The sequence below is a fragment of the Phyllostomus discolor genome, chromosome 2, assembly GCF_004126475.2.
Source record: "Phyllostomus discolor isolate MPI-MPIP mPhyDis1 chromosome 2, mPhyDis1.pri.v3, whole genome shotgun sequence".
In the NCBI taxonomy this organism is placed as follows: domain Eukaryota; kingdom Metazoa; phylum Chordata; class Mammalia; order Chiroptera; family Phyllostomidae; genus Phyllostomus; species Phyllostomus discolor.
Window position 1 is genome coordinate 194156464 of NC_040904.2, and position 14614 is coordinate 194171077.

At 36.5% G+C, this 14614-nt stretch overlaps 2 protein-coding genes across 2 annotated transcripts; one reads left to right on the forward strand and one right to left on the reverse strand.

Annotated features, from left to right (window-relative positions):
* The first annotated feature begins 1660 nt into the window (after positions 1 to 1660).
* On the forward strand, positions 1661 to 11447 carry CLEC4D (C-type lectin domain family 4 member D). Its single transcript, XM_036019411.1, has 6 exons — positions 1661 to 1903; positions 3683 to 3772; positions 8590 to 8694; positions 9609 to 9760; positions 10801 to 10916; positions 11196 to 11447. Exons 3-6 carry the CDS (start codon positions 8625 to 8627, stop codon positions 11200 to 11202), a joined length of 345 nt encoding a protein of 114 aa, XP_035875304.1. The 5' UTR covers positions 1661 to 1903; positions 3683 to 3772; positions 8590 to 8624; the 3' UTR covers positions 11203 to 11447.
* Positions 11448 to 12865: 1418 nt separating this feature from the next.
* On the reverse strand, positions 12866 to 14096 carry LOC114513638 (cullin-4A-like). The gene has a single exon (XM_036019413.1). It carries the CDS (start codon positions 14091 to 14093, stop codon positions 13428 to 13430), a length of 666 nt encoding a protein of 221 aa, XP_035875306.1. The 5' UTR covers positions 14094 to 14096; the 3' UTR covers positions 12866 to 13427.
* Between the last annotated feature and the right edge of the window lie 518 nt (positions 14097 to 14614).

Here is a 14614-nt window from a genome sequence, read left to right on the forward strand (position 1 = left end):
AAATTTTAAACCTGTCCCTGGAGCTTAGAGTTGTTGGAAGTTTGCCACTTACCTTTTAGGACCTTTTATCAGTGGTAATGAAGTATTTTACATTTCTTTTTTCCTTTGCCTTGTCTGCAAATCTCATCTAGGAAGATCTTAGGATTTAATCAATAGCTCTATTACTTTCCCCTCAACTCCAAAATAAATGTTAATAGAGCTTTTGCTCATTTTTACATTATCTTTTTATAATCTTAACTATATCTTGGACACAGCTCCTCACCTTTCTTAGAGAACATGTTAAAGAAGAGTTTCTTTCATGTTTTAGAAATTTTTCTTGTTTTCTAGGAACACAAAATGTGCCAAATATAGTTTATTTTTTTCTGCTGTAAGCAAGATTTATATATATCCAGGAGTCCTAGATCTTTTTTAATAAGGAATGGATATTACTTTAGACAAGATCTAGTTTATAGTGTTGCTTATGAGAGTTTGTGGGCAATTGCTGCTGTTGCTGAAGTAATACTTTTTTTTGGTTGTAACTGTGTTGGAAAACAAACTGTGTTTGTGTATTGTCAAATTTATAATTTTACGTGCTTTCATTTCTGATTTAACTCAATAAAGTAGCATTTTATTTAGGATAACTATATGTATTTATACATATTTAAAGTAATATTGTAGTTTAAGGAAGAATGTAGGGAAAGGGACATATTCTGGAAGCTTATATGTAATAAGGATCTCTGGGCTGTTAGGTACATGTTGGTGTCATTTTGGGCTGCTCTAACAGGATACTGAAGACTGGATGGCTTAAAAAACAGACATGTATTTCTCATAGTTCTGGAGGCTGGGAAGTTTGACATCAAGGTACCAGCACAGTGGTAGGATACAAAAATATTCAGTCCATGACAGTTCAGTAAATGAAGTCAGGGACCCTGATGGTGTCTTTCTCACAGAATGTCATACTTTCACTTGCATTAAAAAAACTATTTTTTCTCATCTATGAAAATTTAAGATGTAATCAACAGCTCCACCACCTCTTTCTCAACCCAGAGCAAAGGTTTTCATGTCTTCACATACAATGTACATACATTGTGAACATTAAAAGCTTTTGCTCATTGGTCACTTTGTCTTTTACCATTTTGCACACAACTTACTCAGAACAGAGAACTATATAGGGCAGAGGTTACCTCAAGCATATAATTGCCATTTAAAAAATAATATCCAGGAAAAGAGAAAATGAGAACATTATTTATTTTCTTTTTTTCATTTTGAACTTGTATTCCAGATTCTTCTTTGGAGTAAAACAGGCTCTTCAAGTGTTTACAAGGCGATTTCTGGATTGTAAAAACCCCATGTTTTCACACTGTATTCCCCCATTCAAGCTTGTCTGCCACAATCAGACAGAAGGTGTGAGGACCTTCTTTTCTTTGTCTGCACTGGAACCTTATCAGCAGCCAGTAATTGCTTCAAGCCTGTCAAATAGATGCATTAACTTTTTATTAGGTATAATGATTATTCTGTGAGGGTTCAGCTATTTTTTTGTTTAAACAAATAAAAACAAATTGAATAATTTCATATGGCACACTGATTAGTGATCTCAGTTACTTATGGAAGTTTCTACTAACTGGTTTTGGGTATTGCTTTCTCAATTTCCTTTTCTCTTTGCTCCATCTCCCAGAGTGAATCAAAGGAAACCTCAGCCTTTAAACAGACTTCTTCTTTTGAGTTAAGTATTTTATATTGGGAAATTTACAGTCCCACCAGAATAGTAAGACTGATGTTTCATCTCAAGTACTCCTGAATATATTCTTTATTCATAGAAATATACCCTGGAAACAAAATATAAGAGATAGATATCTGTTCCTCCCAAATCCTAGATAACAAGATAGTTAACACACAATGGAGGAAGAAGAACTTCAAAATAAATGTGAGTACTTCTCTCTTTCAATTTTAAAGATGCTGGTAAAATTAAGACTAAGATTTTAAAATAAAATTGAGAGTTGTAGTTTTTAAGATTGAATATCATGATATGGGGAGGAGGTAGAAGATAATGAGAATGACTTTGATGAAGAGAAAGGCCATAGATAGACTCCAATACATTGGACAATGGAAGCTTCTCTATGAAACATAAATTGGGCCAAGAGAAAAGTTAAAGTGTATAAAAGAAAAACAAGAAAGAAAGGAAGAGAATAACTTGGGAAGATTCTTAAAGGGAAGAGAGAGAAGGAAGATATAGAATACACACTGACTAAAGCTCACACTGTTCCTGAGGCTCTAACTTTATTCCATTTTATGTTTTACTGAAGTGACACAAATGGATTTGTAGTATGAGAACATTCAATAATATTTTAGAAATATATAGAACATATAATTTTAAAATTAATGTTTCACTTTAACTCATCAATGTATCATTGACCCACAATGAACAATGGCACCAAAAAAAAACCCCCTTTTATGTGACAATATGTCCTAGAGATTTTTTAGCACAGTACATACTCACATACGTGATTATTTTAATTTCCATATAGAATTTCATTGTATGGATTCACCATAGTGTAGAATCTCTATTATTGACAATGCATATACAAGTATTACATTTCAGTGTTTTATTCTATTTCCAAAGTACCCTAATGAATACCTTTTTACATAAATAAATTCAGTTATATCTATAGGATAAATCTCTAGAAATGAAATTGTGGCACTTTGTAAAGTGTATGATTGTCTAACCACTATACTGTACAGCTGAAAATAATACAAAATAATATTAAATGTAAACTATAATTAAACAATGAAATTAAAAATAAAAAAAAGAAATTGTTGTGGCAAATGTAATGCATTTAAAAACTGATGAATGTTCCTAACTTTTTTTATAAGTTATATTTTTCCTTTTTTAAAGACTTTATTTTTATTTCTTTTTAGAGAGAGTGGAAGGAAGGGATAAAAGGAGGGAGAGAAACATCAATGCATGGTTGCCTCTCACATTTCCCCAACTGGGGATCTGGCCTGCAACCCAGGCATGTGCCCTGACTGGGAATCAAACCAGCAACCCTTTGGTTTGCAGGCTGGAGCTCAATACACTGAGCCACACCAGGCAGGGCTAAATGCTGCTGACTTAATCTGTGTAAATGGTTTTCTAACTTGTAGTTCAGCAGCAGCATTTATTTTCTCACCTAGAGTGTTACATTTTAATTTACTTTTAAAAATCTGATTTGTGAAATACCATACCATAATATTTTAGTTTACATTTTTCTAAGCATATTTTTATTTGTTTAATGGTCATTTGTAGTTTCAACAAATCAAATTTTCTGTTCAAATTTTTGCTGTTTTCTAATTGATTAAAATATTTTATACAGTCTGGATATTAATATTGTGACATGGTTTTTTTTTCTAGGTATTCCTTTTGTTTTAACATTGTTTGTTATATAGGAGTTTTAACTTTTATGTACCCAAATTATCAATTTTTAATTAATTTTTTGGCTTTGTACCTTCCTTATAAAAGCCTTTCTTTTTAAGAAAATGTTTACGTATTTCTTATTTATTAGTAAGCTCTGGAATTGATTTTTTTCCAGAGAAAATCTTTAAACTCTCCTCTACATCTAAAATATTTGGATAATCTCATATTTAGCTTGCCTTAGTAGAATTAGTTTTCCTAGCACTTGGGGCTGAAAAGAAAATAACCTATTTATCTATGTTTTTATTCTTACAGAAAGGAGCCAGCATTTCCAGCTAATCCTGTGGGTCATTGCTCTTGTTTTCATCTCAGTTCTCAGTGCCTGCTTTATTGCAAATTGTTTGGGTGAGTTGTTAACAAAACTGGAGCTCTCCTTGAATTATTTCCCCCCAAATTTCATAAAGTTGTTTTAAACCTTCTATTATCTTGATTTCCCCTGAACACATCAACCTATAAGGCCTTCAGGATCTTTGATTTAAAGTTCAGAGCTACATATTAGATCTGCTATTCTCTGGTGAAGCTGCTTTGTGGCAGGGAATTTAGGCCCTTTTCTACACATGTGCAGGTTGGTGACTGTAGTAAATCATCCCCCATTTTAGACTAGGATTACCAAGGGTTGCCTCATATGAGTAAATTCCAACTTGGACTCCATATGGACTGCAGTCTAGCTTTAAAAAGAAAAATAGTTGGAAGACTTGTTCTTTCTGATATGAAGACCTTGTATAAGGTTGTTATAATTAAAATAATATAATATAGGAACAAGTATAGGCAAATAGACTAGAGGAAAATAATAGAGAGGTTAGTCTTGGAGTCCACAGATATAAACTCTTTATATAAAACAGATGTGGATATTGTAGAGTTGTATGGAAAGGATAGTTTGTTCAATTAATGCTGTAGAGACCACTGATTATGTATATTTTAAAAAATGACATCGGTCTCCAATCTTATATCACATGCAAACACCAACCCAAGGTGGATTATTGGCCAAAATGTGAAAAGCAAATCAATAGCACCTTTTAGAAGATAAATAGAGACTTATAGCCAAGATGGAAGTGTAGGTGTGCTTTGCTTCCTTTCACAACAAAAAGAAGTACAACAAAAAAATTAGAAACAAAAACCAACCAGAACTTCCATAAAACCAAATTGTATGGAAGTCTGATAACCAAGGAGTTACAGAAGAAAATTCATTGAGATTGGTAAGAGTAGCAGAGAGAGGCAGCCAGGGCAGAGAGGACATACAGGCAAATGACTGGTGGGGTGAGGTGGTGGCTGGCTGACCTTGTGGTCCCACATTCACATGTGGATAACCCATTAGGCACAACTGGGGAGTGAGAGAGATTGTGCAACCCAGGGTTCCAGTGTGGGAAACCAAAGCTTCAGAACCTGTGGCTGTAAAAACTTGTGGGGGTTGTGGTGGCAAAAGAAACTCCCAGATTCACAGAAGAGTGCACTGGAGAGACCCACAGGATCCTAGAACATACACAAGCCCACTCACTGAGGAATCAGCAAAAGAAGGGACCAGTTTGCTTATGGGTGGTGGAGGAAGTGACTGAAAGTGGGCAAGAGTTGAGCAAGCGGCACTGTTCCCTCTCAGATTCCTCCCCAAGATACAGATGTGGGTTGCTCCATCCTGGAAAATACCCAAGACTCCACCCCTTAAAACATAACAGGTGTGCCAAGACAAAAAAATATAGACCAAATGAAAGAACAGATCAAAACTCCAGAAGAAACACTAAGAGATGAGGAGATAGCCAATTTATCAGATGCAAAGTTCAAAACACTGTTAATCAGGATGCTCACAAAAATAATTGAGTACAGATACAAAACAGAGGAAGAAGTGAAGGCTATGCAAAGTGAAATAATGAAAAATATACAGGGAATTAAGAGTGAATGGAAGGAAACTGGGATTCATATCAACGATCTGGAGCAGAAAGAAGAAACAAACATTCAACCAGAACAGAATGAAGAAACAAGAATTCAAAAACATGAGGAGAGGCTTAGGAACCTCTGGGACAACTTTACACGTTCCAACATCTGAATCATAGGTGTGCCAGAAGAAGAGGAAGAGCAAGAAATTAAAAACTTATTTGAAAAAATAATGAAGGAAAACATCCCCAATCTGGCAAAGGAAATACACTTTCAGGAAATCCAGGAAGCTCAGAGAGTCCCAAAGAAATTGGACCCAAGGAAGCACACATCACAATTAAATTACCCAATATTAAAGATAAGAGAATCTTAAATGCAGCAAGAGAAAAGGAGTTACCTACAAAGGAGTTCCCATGAGACTATCAGCTGATTTCTCAAAAGAAACCTGGCAGACAAAAAGGGGCTGGAAAGAAGTATTCCAAGTCACGAAAGGCAAGGACCTACATCCAAGATTGCTCTATCCAGCAAAGCTCTCATTTAGAATGGAAGGGCAGATAAAGTGCTTCCCAGATACGGTCATCTTAAAGGAGTTCATCATCACCAAGTCCTTACTGTGTGAAATGTCAAAGGAATTTATCTAAGAAAAAAGAAGATTAAAACTATGAACAGTAAAATGACAACAAACTCACAACTATCAATAACAACATAAAAAACAGAAATGAAAACAAACTAAGCAAACAATGAGAACAGGAACAGAACCACAGAAATGGAGATCACATGGAGGGTTATCAGCAGGAAAGAAAAAGGGGAAAATGGGGAAAAGGTACAGGGAATAAGAAGCATAATTGGTAGGTAGAAAATAGACAAGGGGAGATTAAGAATAATATAGAAAATGAGGAAGCCGAAGAACTTATACGTATGACCCACAGACATGAGCTAAGTGGGAGAATGCTGGTGGGAGGGGGTGCAGGGCAGATGAGGATAAAGGGGAGAAAATTGGGACAACTGTAATAACACCATCAATAAAACATACTTAAAAGAAGATAAATGGAGAAGATCCTCATGACTTTGATCAGGGAATAATTTCTTAAACAAGTTATAAACTGTGCTAGTCAATAAGAAAATATTGGCAAATTATACTACATTAAAGTAAAAATTACTGTACAAGAAAATATCACTGACTGAAAATAGAAAGCCATAGGAGATATTTGTAATGCATGTAATTAATAAAGGATTAGTGAACAGTATATATAAACAACTCTCAAATCAAGAAAAATACTGACAATACAACAGAAAAACAGGCAAAGTTTCAAATAAGCACTATGGAAAAGAAAAATGAAGTATCCAATAAACATATAATTAGTAAAACTATTTTAGAAAGTCAGCCATTAATTTTCAGAGAAATGCAAATTAAATTTACAATGAGATGCCATTGCAGACATGACAGTATGGCAATAATTAAAATGTCTGGCACTGCTATTTGGCTAGAATCTCCATGTGCCAAAATGATTAACAGAAGGAGAAAGGGGAGAGGCATAGCTATACATTCTCCAGGCCTTTTAGAAAACATGCAATTGTTCCTTTGAGCACATACATGCGAATCTACAAGAAAGACGATATAGATATTGAAGGAATGGGCACTGTTGAAAAATGAATGTCCCACAAATGCTCCCATGGCAAAACTGGAAGAGTCTACAATGTCACCCAGCATGCAGTGGACATTGTTGTAAACAAACAAGTTAAGGGTAAGATTCTTGCCAAGATAATTAAGGTACATGTTGAGCATATTAAACACTCTGAGAACTGAGATAGCTTCCTGAAAACACATGGAAGAAAATGAACAAAAAAAGAAGGAAGCCAAAGAGAAAGGTACCTGGGTTCAGCTGAAGTGCCAGCCTGCCCCACCCAGAGAAGCACATTTTGTGAGAACCAAGGGAAAGGAGCCTGTGGTGTTGGAACCCATTCTCTGTGAATTAATGGCATAAGTATAAAAAACATTAAAAGACCTCTGAACTGTTAAAAAAAAGTCTGGTACTATCAAATATTGATAACAATATGGAGCAACTGGATCTCCAATGAATTGCTGCTGGTAGGAGTGTAAAGAAGTAGAGCATGCTCATTTTGGAAAAGTTTGCCACTATCACAACTGATAATATGTTATCACCAGCGATTCCACTCCTCAGCATAGACCCTGCAGAAATAAAGGCTTATGTGCTCTAGAATGATGCATTGTCAGAAATGCCCAGAGCAGCATAACTCACAATAGGCCAACACTGGAAGCAATGCAAATATCAACCAGAAGAAGAACAGAAAAATACCCATTAGTGCATAAGGACAATAGATCACTTTATAGCAATGAAAATGGATGAATTATAGTTGTGTGTAGCAGCATAGATAAATTTTAGACAACACTGAGAAGAAAACAGAAACAAAAGAAGGCATATTGTATGACTCCATTTATATAAAGTTTGAAAACAGGCAAATCTGAGCTATATGGTTTAGAGATATGTTATTAAGGGGTAAACTGGTAAAGCAACACAGAAAGCAATCATTTTGAAAGCCATGGCATGGTTACCGTAAGAGGGAGTAGGTTGCACCTGAGATGTAAAGGCTACCTGGTGTGTTGTCAGTGTTGTGTTTCTTGAGGTGAGTAGTTACTTGGAGTGTTCACTTTACAATCTGTTGATACCTTGGACATTTATATTTTTTACTTCTTTACATTTGGTTATATTTCTTTTTTAAGATGTTATTTATTTATTTTTAGAGGGGAAGGGAAGGAGAAAGAGAGGGAGAGAGACATCAATGTGTGGTTGCCTCCCACGTGCTCCCCATTGGGGACCTGACCTGCAACCCAGGCATGTGCCCTAGACTGGGAATCGAACTGGTGACCCTTTGGTTTTCAGGCCTATGCTCAGTCACTGAGCTATACCAGCAAGGGCACATTTGGTTATATTTCAAAGTAAAAATATCCAAAAGATAAGTAAATGTATAAGGATCATAAAATTTTGTAGATATATTCTGGTGTTCACCAAAAATCTCTACCCTAACACAAATTCTGATAGAAAAATATGCTTAAAATCACATGCACATAAAGGTTTAAAAACTATCCCCATGAAGCACAAAATGGACAATATGATAACAAAAATACTAATTTCAATTCACCTGGAGCAGCAACAAAGGACCTGCATAGGAAGAGAAGAGGATGTGAGGGCCCTAACTATTGAGCAGTCGGTCCCCATTTCCCAAATTAAGTGGTTATGTAAGGAAATGAAACAAACTTCGTTCCTCCTTGACAGTGACTCGTGACAACTTTCTACACTGCGAGCAAAGCATGAGGATGTTCACATTACCAGGGCACCACGCAAAGCTGACGTGCATCGAAGAAAAATCAGAACTGAAAGGTACAGGTAGCAGAGAAGCATAAGAGAATTTCTTTCTCTTTTCCACTTCCATTGAACTTCATAATATGATTTAAAGTATATCTGTAGTAAAGCAAGAGAGTGTACAATAACATAAGGTGAGAATCTGGCATAAGAATGAACATCGGTAATTGAGGTGGAACTATTCTCCCAACTGTAATCAGGACAATATAACAACACCTTTATGGGTCATCTTTAGCATTCAAAACATAACATTAATTTAATTCCATTTCTTTTGATTCAGGCATATCATAAGGACTGTTTCCTCCTGCACTTGTCTTTATCTCTTTATTATTCTGGAATTTATAATCTCATTTGGGAGAATGGGGAAATGTTTGACAGTTCTAGCAGGTTCTTTGCCCCTTCAGATAAAATGTCCTGTAAAAGCCTTTCTTACAGAAACACTTCATTTTTAAAAAAGATTTTATTTATTTACTTTTAGAGAGATGGGAAGGGAGTGAGAGAGGGAGGGAAACATCAATGTGTGTTGCTTCTCACATGCCCCCCTACTGGGGACCTGGCCTGCAACCCAGGCACATGCCCTGACTGGGAATCTAACCGGTGACCCTTTGGTTCACAGGCTGGTGCTCAATTCACTGAGCCACACCAGCCAGGGCTAAAACACTTTAAATGTGAACATAAATAGATGTAGGGATGTTGAAAAATGGTCATCCCTTCTAAGAGAAAATGTAATTTTCTTGTCATTACATGATTCCAATACTTTTGTTTAGAAGATATTTAGAAGTGTAATTAAGAATATTTTTAAAGGGGGTACAATGATTTTGATAATCTTGGTATTATTCCCATAAATGTTAACTGGATACTAGAATAGTTATGTGATCTATTACAGATGAATATTTCCTTGTAACTAATTTTCACTTCAATATTCTCATGAGGGGCCACCTGGAACTGTTGTCCTATTGGCTGGAGAGTCTTCCAGTCCAACTGCTATTTTCCTTTTAATGACAACAAGACGTGGGCAGAGAGTGAAAGGAACTGTGCAGGGCTGGGGGCTCACCTGGCCACCATCAATACAGAAGCTGAGCAGGTATGTTGGGAGTCTCCCATCAGTTTCCCTGATGGTTTGAATTTCTTCATAGAGGACGAGGACTTCTGCTTTGCTATGCCTCTGTGCCTTTGCTTTGTCTGTTCCATCTGCTTGGAAATGCTTTTCTTCCTCTTTTATTTCTTCATATGACCAACTTTCTCAGGTCTTTCTAGATTTCATTCAAGCATTATTTCCTCCAGAAAAGTGCCTTGACTCATCTTCCCTCCTCCACCTTACTTATTGTGTGTTGGAGGTACTTGTATGGTACTCTGTGCACTGTGTGACCATGCCCTCACTTCAGTGTTCTGCAGTGGCTTGCTTAACACCCCATCTCTTCCAACGATTCCTCCTTCGTAGTGGGCTGGGGGACACCTTACTCACTGTGTCCTGCACAGTGCTAGGCACTCTGGCTAGGTCTTAATAACTGGTTGGTGAGTAAGTGAATAAATGAAGGGTTTAATCAAGACTGAAATAGCTACAGGATAAAGCATAGGAAAAATAATTTAGATGTATAGTTATAATTATAAATAAGAAAATCTTAACATAAAAACAAATTTATTTCCTCATATAGTATATTTCCACATATGTACCATGACTCACAGTCTACTCTTTCATTGATTAGCAGGGTTTTCTGGAGGATTCTGTTTTAATGGGCTTGCAATCTATAGGCTGACTCTGGATAAAATGGGGTTTAATGAAATACACAAACAGTTAAAGAAGGCAATTTTAAAAACAAAAGTTCCTGATAATCTGATTCTATGAAGCATTTGCTAAGTGGTTTGCAAGTACCATCTTAGTTAATCTTCACAATAATTCTATTGTCTCTTTTGGAGATAAGAAAACTAGGGTTCGGTGAGATGCAAGCACTTACTAACATTACACAGTAAACAGCAGAGGCAGGATATGAAAGCAGATCCATCTGATGCCAACATTCTTGTGCTTAACTAGTAATCTATTCAGCCTCTTTCCTTTTTCCCTAGCATAATATCTATCACATGATAAGTGCAAATATACTTATAAGAATTTACTTTGTAATGCAGAACTTCATTATCCAGTATTTGGATAGACAATTTTCATATTTCCTGGGACTTTCATGTCAGAACCCAGAAGGCCAGTGGCAATGGGTGGACAGGACGCCATTTAACCCACATATGGTGTGAGTATATTGCCTGGGGTGAAAGAACTTTGTAGGCAATGGTGGGAAGAAGGTAGCAAGCAGAATTAATCTGAGGGTGGAGGATACCGATGTAAAAGTGCTAGTCAGTACCACATGTTGAGCCACCTCGATGCCAGTATAGTGCTGTACTTGTATTGGACTGTGCAGCTCTAAATTTTTCATTTAGGGGCATTTAGGGGCATTTTCTCTACAGTGTCCCTTGACACCCATCCCGTGTGTGTGTGTATGTATTATATATACTTTTTTTTTTCACTTCAGATTATAGCATATGGGTGGACTCAACAACCAACAGAAAGAAAAATGTGTTGTTCTTGTTAATGACCAAGACAAATGGGCCTGGAATAATATTTCTTGTAAAGTTGGGGCAAGCAGGATTTGTAAGAAACCCAGAAGAGTACTCACCTGAAAGTTATGAAGGAGTTCTCATGATGAGGACAGAAAAAAAGAACCCATTAGACCAGGGCAGAATGTACATGCCTCATTAGAATAAAGAAAACATGCTAGATCATAGAACATTCACAATCATGATGGCCTTATTTATTTGTTCAATTCATTTAAGATAATGTGTTTTTGTGTGGTGTTTTAGTAGAAGGAATCATCTCTTCTATAAAAATCATTTTTCATTAACTTTGCTTTCTTGATAGCATTTTGAAGAATTTACTTTTCAGTTGGTGTGCATTTATTACACATTTAATATAATGGCTTAAATGGTGCAGTGTCTTAGTTATTTCTTCTCCTGTCCCAAATCTTTTTTTTAAAAAAAAAAAATCTTATTTATTTATTTATTTATTTTTAGAGAGGAGAAAGAAGGGAGAGAGTGAGAGAGAGAAACATTAATGTGTGGTTGCCTCTCACACGCCCCACACTGAGGACCTGGCCCACAACCCAGACACGTGTCCTGTCTGGGAATCGAACCAGTGACCCTTTGGTTCTTAGGCTGGCACTCAGTCCACTGAGCCACACCAGCCAGGGCCCAAATCTTAACTCTTAAAATGTAATAGGATATTCACATTATAAGTTATGTTAAATCACTATATTGCACAAATGAAATGAATATAATCCATATAAGATTGCATACCACCCATACTTAGATTAAAAAAAATTAAAAGGTAGGATATTCCAATTGGTAATGGGATGCCATTTTTTTTAACTCAAATGTCATAAATGCTTTAAAGTTTTTAAAACATGTTTTAATTGTTTGATGCTTCATTTTTAGACATTTTAATAGTATCAGTCATTAGATTGACATTTTATGAGAAAAATATCTTCTGAACCACAGTATGGAATAGTTCAAACTGACAGTGACCAGATGGAAGGGGGTGGGGAATAAAAGAGGAAAGAAGGGGAAGGGACAAGCAAAGGAACACTAATAGAGGACTCATGGGCATGGAGGAAGACAGGAAATTGACTGTGGGAGTTGAGGGGATGGCGTAGGGATGAGCAATGGGGAAAAAGGTGGGACTGGAACTGAACAACAGTAATTTTTTTTTTTTTTGCCAATGAAATCCTTTTAATCTTTTGACAAAATAACCTCTGCTTCACAATAAAGACTGAGTCTCCTATAAAACTTTTTACAGTGGTTATAGCAGAGAGAACAACGACTGTCCCTGCATGTGACTGTAAAAACAAAACCAAACTTCATTATAGCAATCATACAAATACTGCAATTAAAAAAAAATCAAACAGCAGTTACCCACGTGAAAAAAAGAGGGACTGCTAGACTCAATCTTAGAATGGTAAACACAAACTATCCCCCCAAACCCTTAAACAGAAAATTCACAAATAATTCAGTGGAAATAAAGACGCTGATGGGTTCACTGCACCAAACACATCAGGCCTGATGCCCTCTTGGCACATCAGAGATCTCACTGAGAAACCTCATTGTAGAAAAAATCAGTCATCAAAGTTTAAAACTTTTTGAAAATAAATGAAACTAACAGATCCCAGTATTTAGCTTGCATAATCAATAAGCCAGTTTTTAACACTGACTTTCTTCCTAATGTTCACCAATTAAAGGTTCTTGTTTTTAATCTATGTGTATCAACTAAAATAGCTTATCTTTAGGAACACCTAAGTAATCTCTGTAGCTAAAGAATGCAGCATAGAGGGTCTTTTTAATTGTGCATTCATGATCACACACGAAAACAAACCAAACTTTCGGGGTTTCTTTTTTTGCTACAAGAACATCTTGCAAAGGAACCTCATTTAACTAAAATCTTGTCCAATTCCAATGTCATTCTGCACAGAGCAATGGAAACAATTTAAACACTTAAAAGAACAAGAGGGAGAACTGGAGGGTGAAAAGATACATATGCCATTTGCAAATTCTTAAGCCTTGTGAAAGGTTATCCAAGAACCATCTCCTTTCCTTCCAATCTAAAGTATCCGTGCTGGCTTAATCCCAGAAGCCCTGAAAACAGCACAGAAGTGTTTCAGTGCTCTGAAGATACATTCCAGTGTCTCACTGAAAGAAAACAGCTGGTCGACACATCAGGCCACATAGTGGTATTGATTTGGATTGTCTTTGTCTCTCTCCATATAGTCTCTGTCTATAAGAGATTCGATTCTCTTTTTCAAATCTCCAGGCTTCACTGGAAATTTCAGCTGATTATACAATTCAGAAACTAGAAGATTGTGACCAAGAGTCTTTCTCATCTTCATTATTCTGACGATCGCAGCATCAATTTGATACTGTCTGTCCTGAAACACTCTCTCAGTGGTGCTGACTTGTTCTTCAACAGTTTCCTTCATCTGAATTTGATTGATCTTTATTCGAAACAACTTGTGCTTGAATTCTCCATTAAAAATGAATTTATCTCCATCTTCTACCTCCTTTCCTTTGGGACTTTTAATCAAAACTTGTGCTTTGCCACAGGCCAAGGACTGTAATGTTCTTCGCAATTCACTGTCCTCTATCCCAGTGGCCATTTTTATTTCTTCAAAGCTGAATTCATCCCCTTCGTTGAACATGAGAAGCACCAGAGTCTGGAAGAGGGACACCTGGAACTCCTTCTTTCCTTCTTTAAACTCTGCTTTTAAAACAGCATGTCCCAATGTAGTTTGCCACTGAAGTTTTCGACCACTGTGCTTTCCGAGATAGAATGTTTTAAATACTTCCTGAAGTTTAATCATTTCTGGAGTTAAATGTGCTTCCATAGGTGTGTAACAACAGTAATTTTTTTTATTTTAATTGTTGTTCAAGTACAATTTGCTATCTTTTACTCCCATCCCAGCCCACCCACTCAGCCCTCCCTGCCTCCCTTCCATTTCCACCCACCCCTAGATTTTGTCCACGCGTCCTTTATACTTGTTCCTGTAAACCCTTCCCCTGTTCCCCTGAAATTCCCTTCCCTTTCTCCTCTGGACACTGTCAGCCTGTTCTCTGTTTCAGTGTCTTTGGTTATATTTTGCTTATTTGTTTTGTTGTTTAGGTTCCTGTTAAAGGTGAGATCATATGGTATCTGTCTTTCACTGCCTGACTTATTTTGCTTAGCATAATGCTTTCCAGTTCCATCCATGCTGTGGCAAAGGGTAGGGGCTCCTTCTTTCTTTCTGCTGCATAGAATTCCATTGTGCAAATGTACCATAGTTTTTTGATCCATTCACTTACTGATGGGTGCCTAGGTTGCTTCCAACACTTGGCTATTGTAAATTACGCTGCTATGAACATTGGGGTG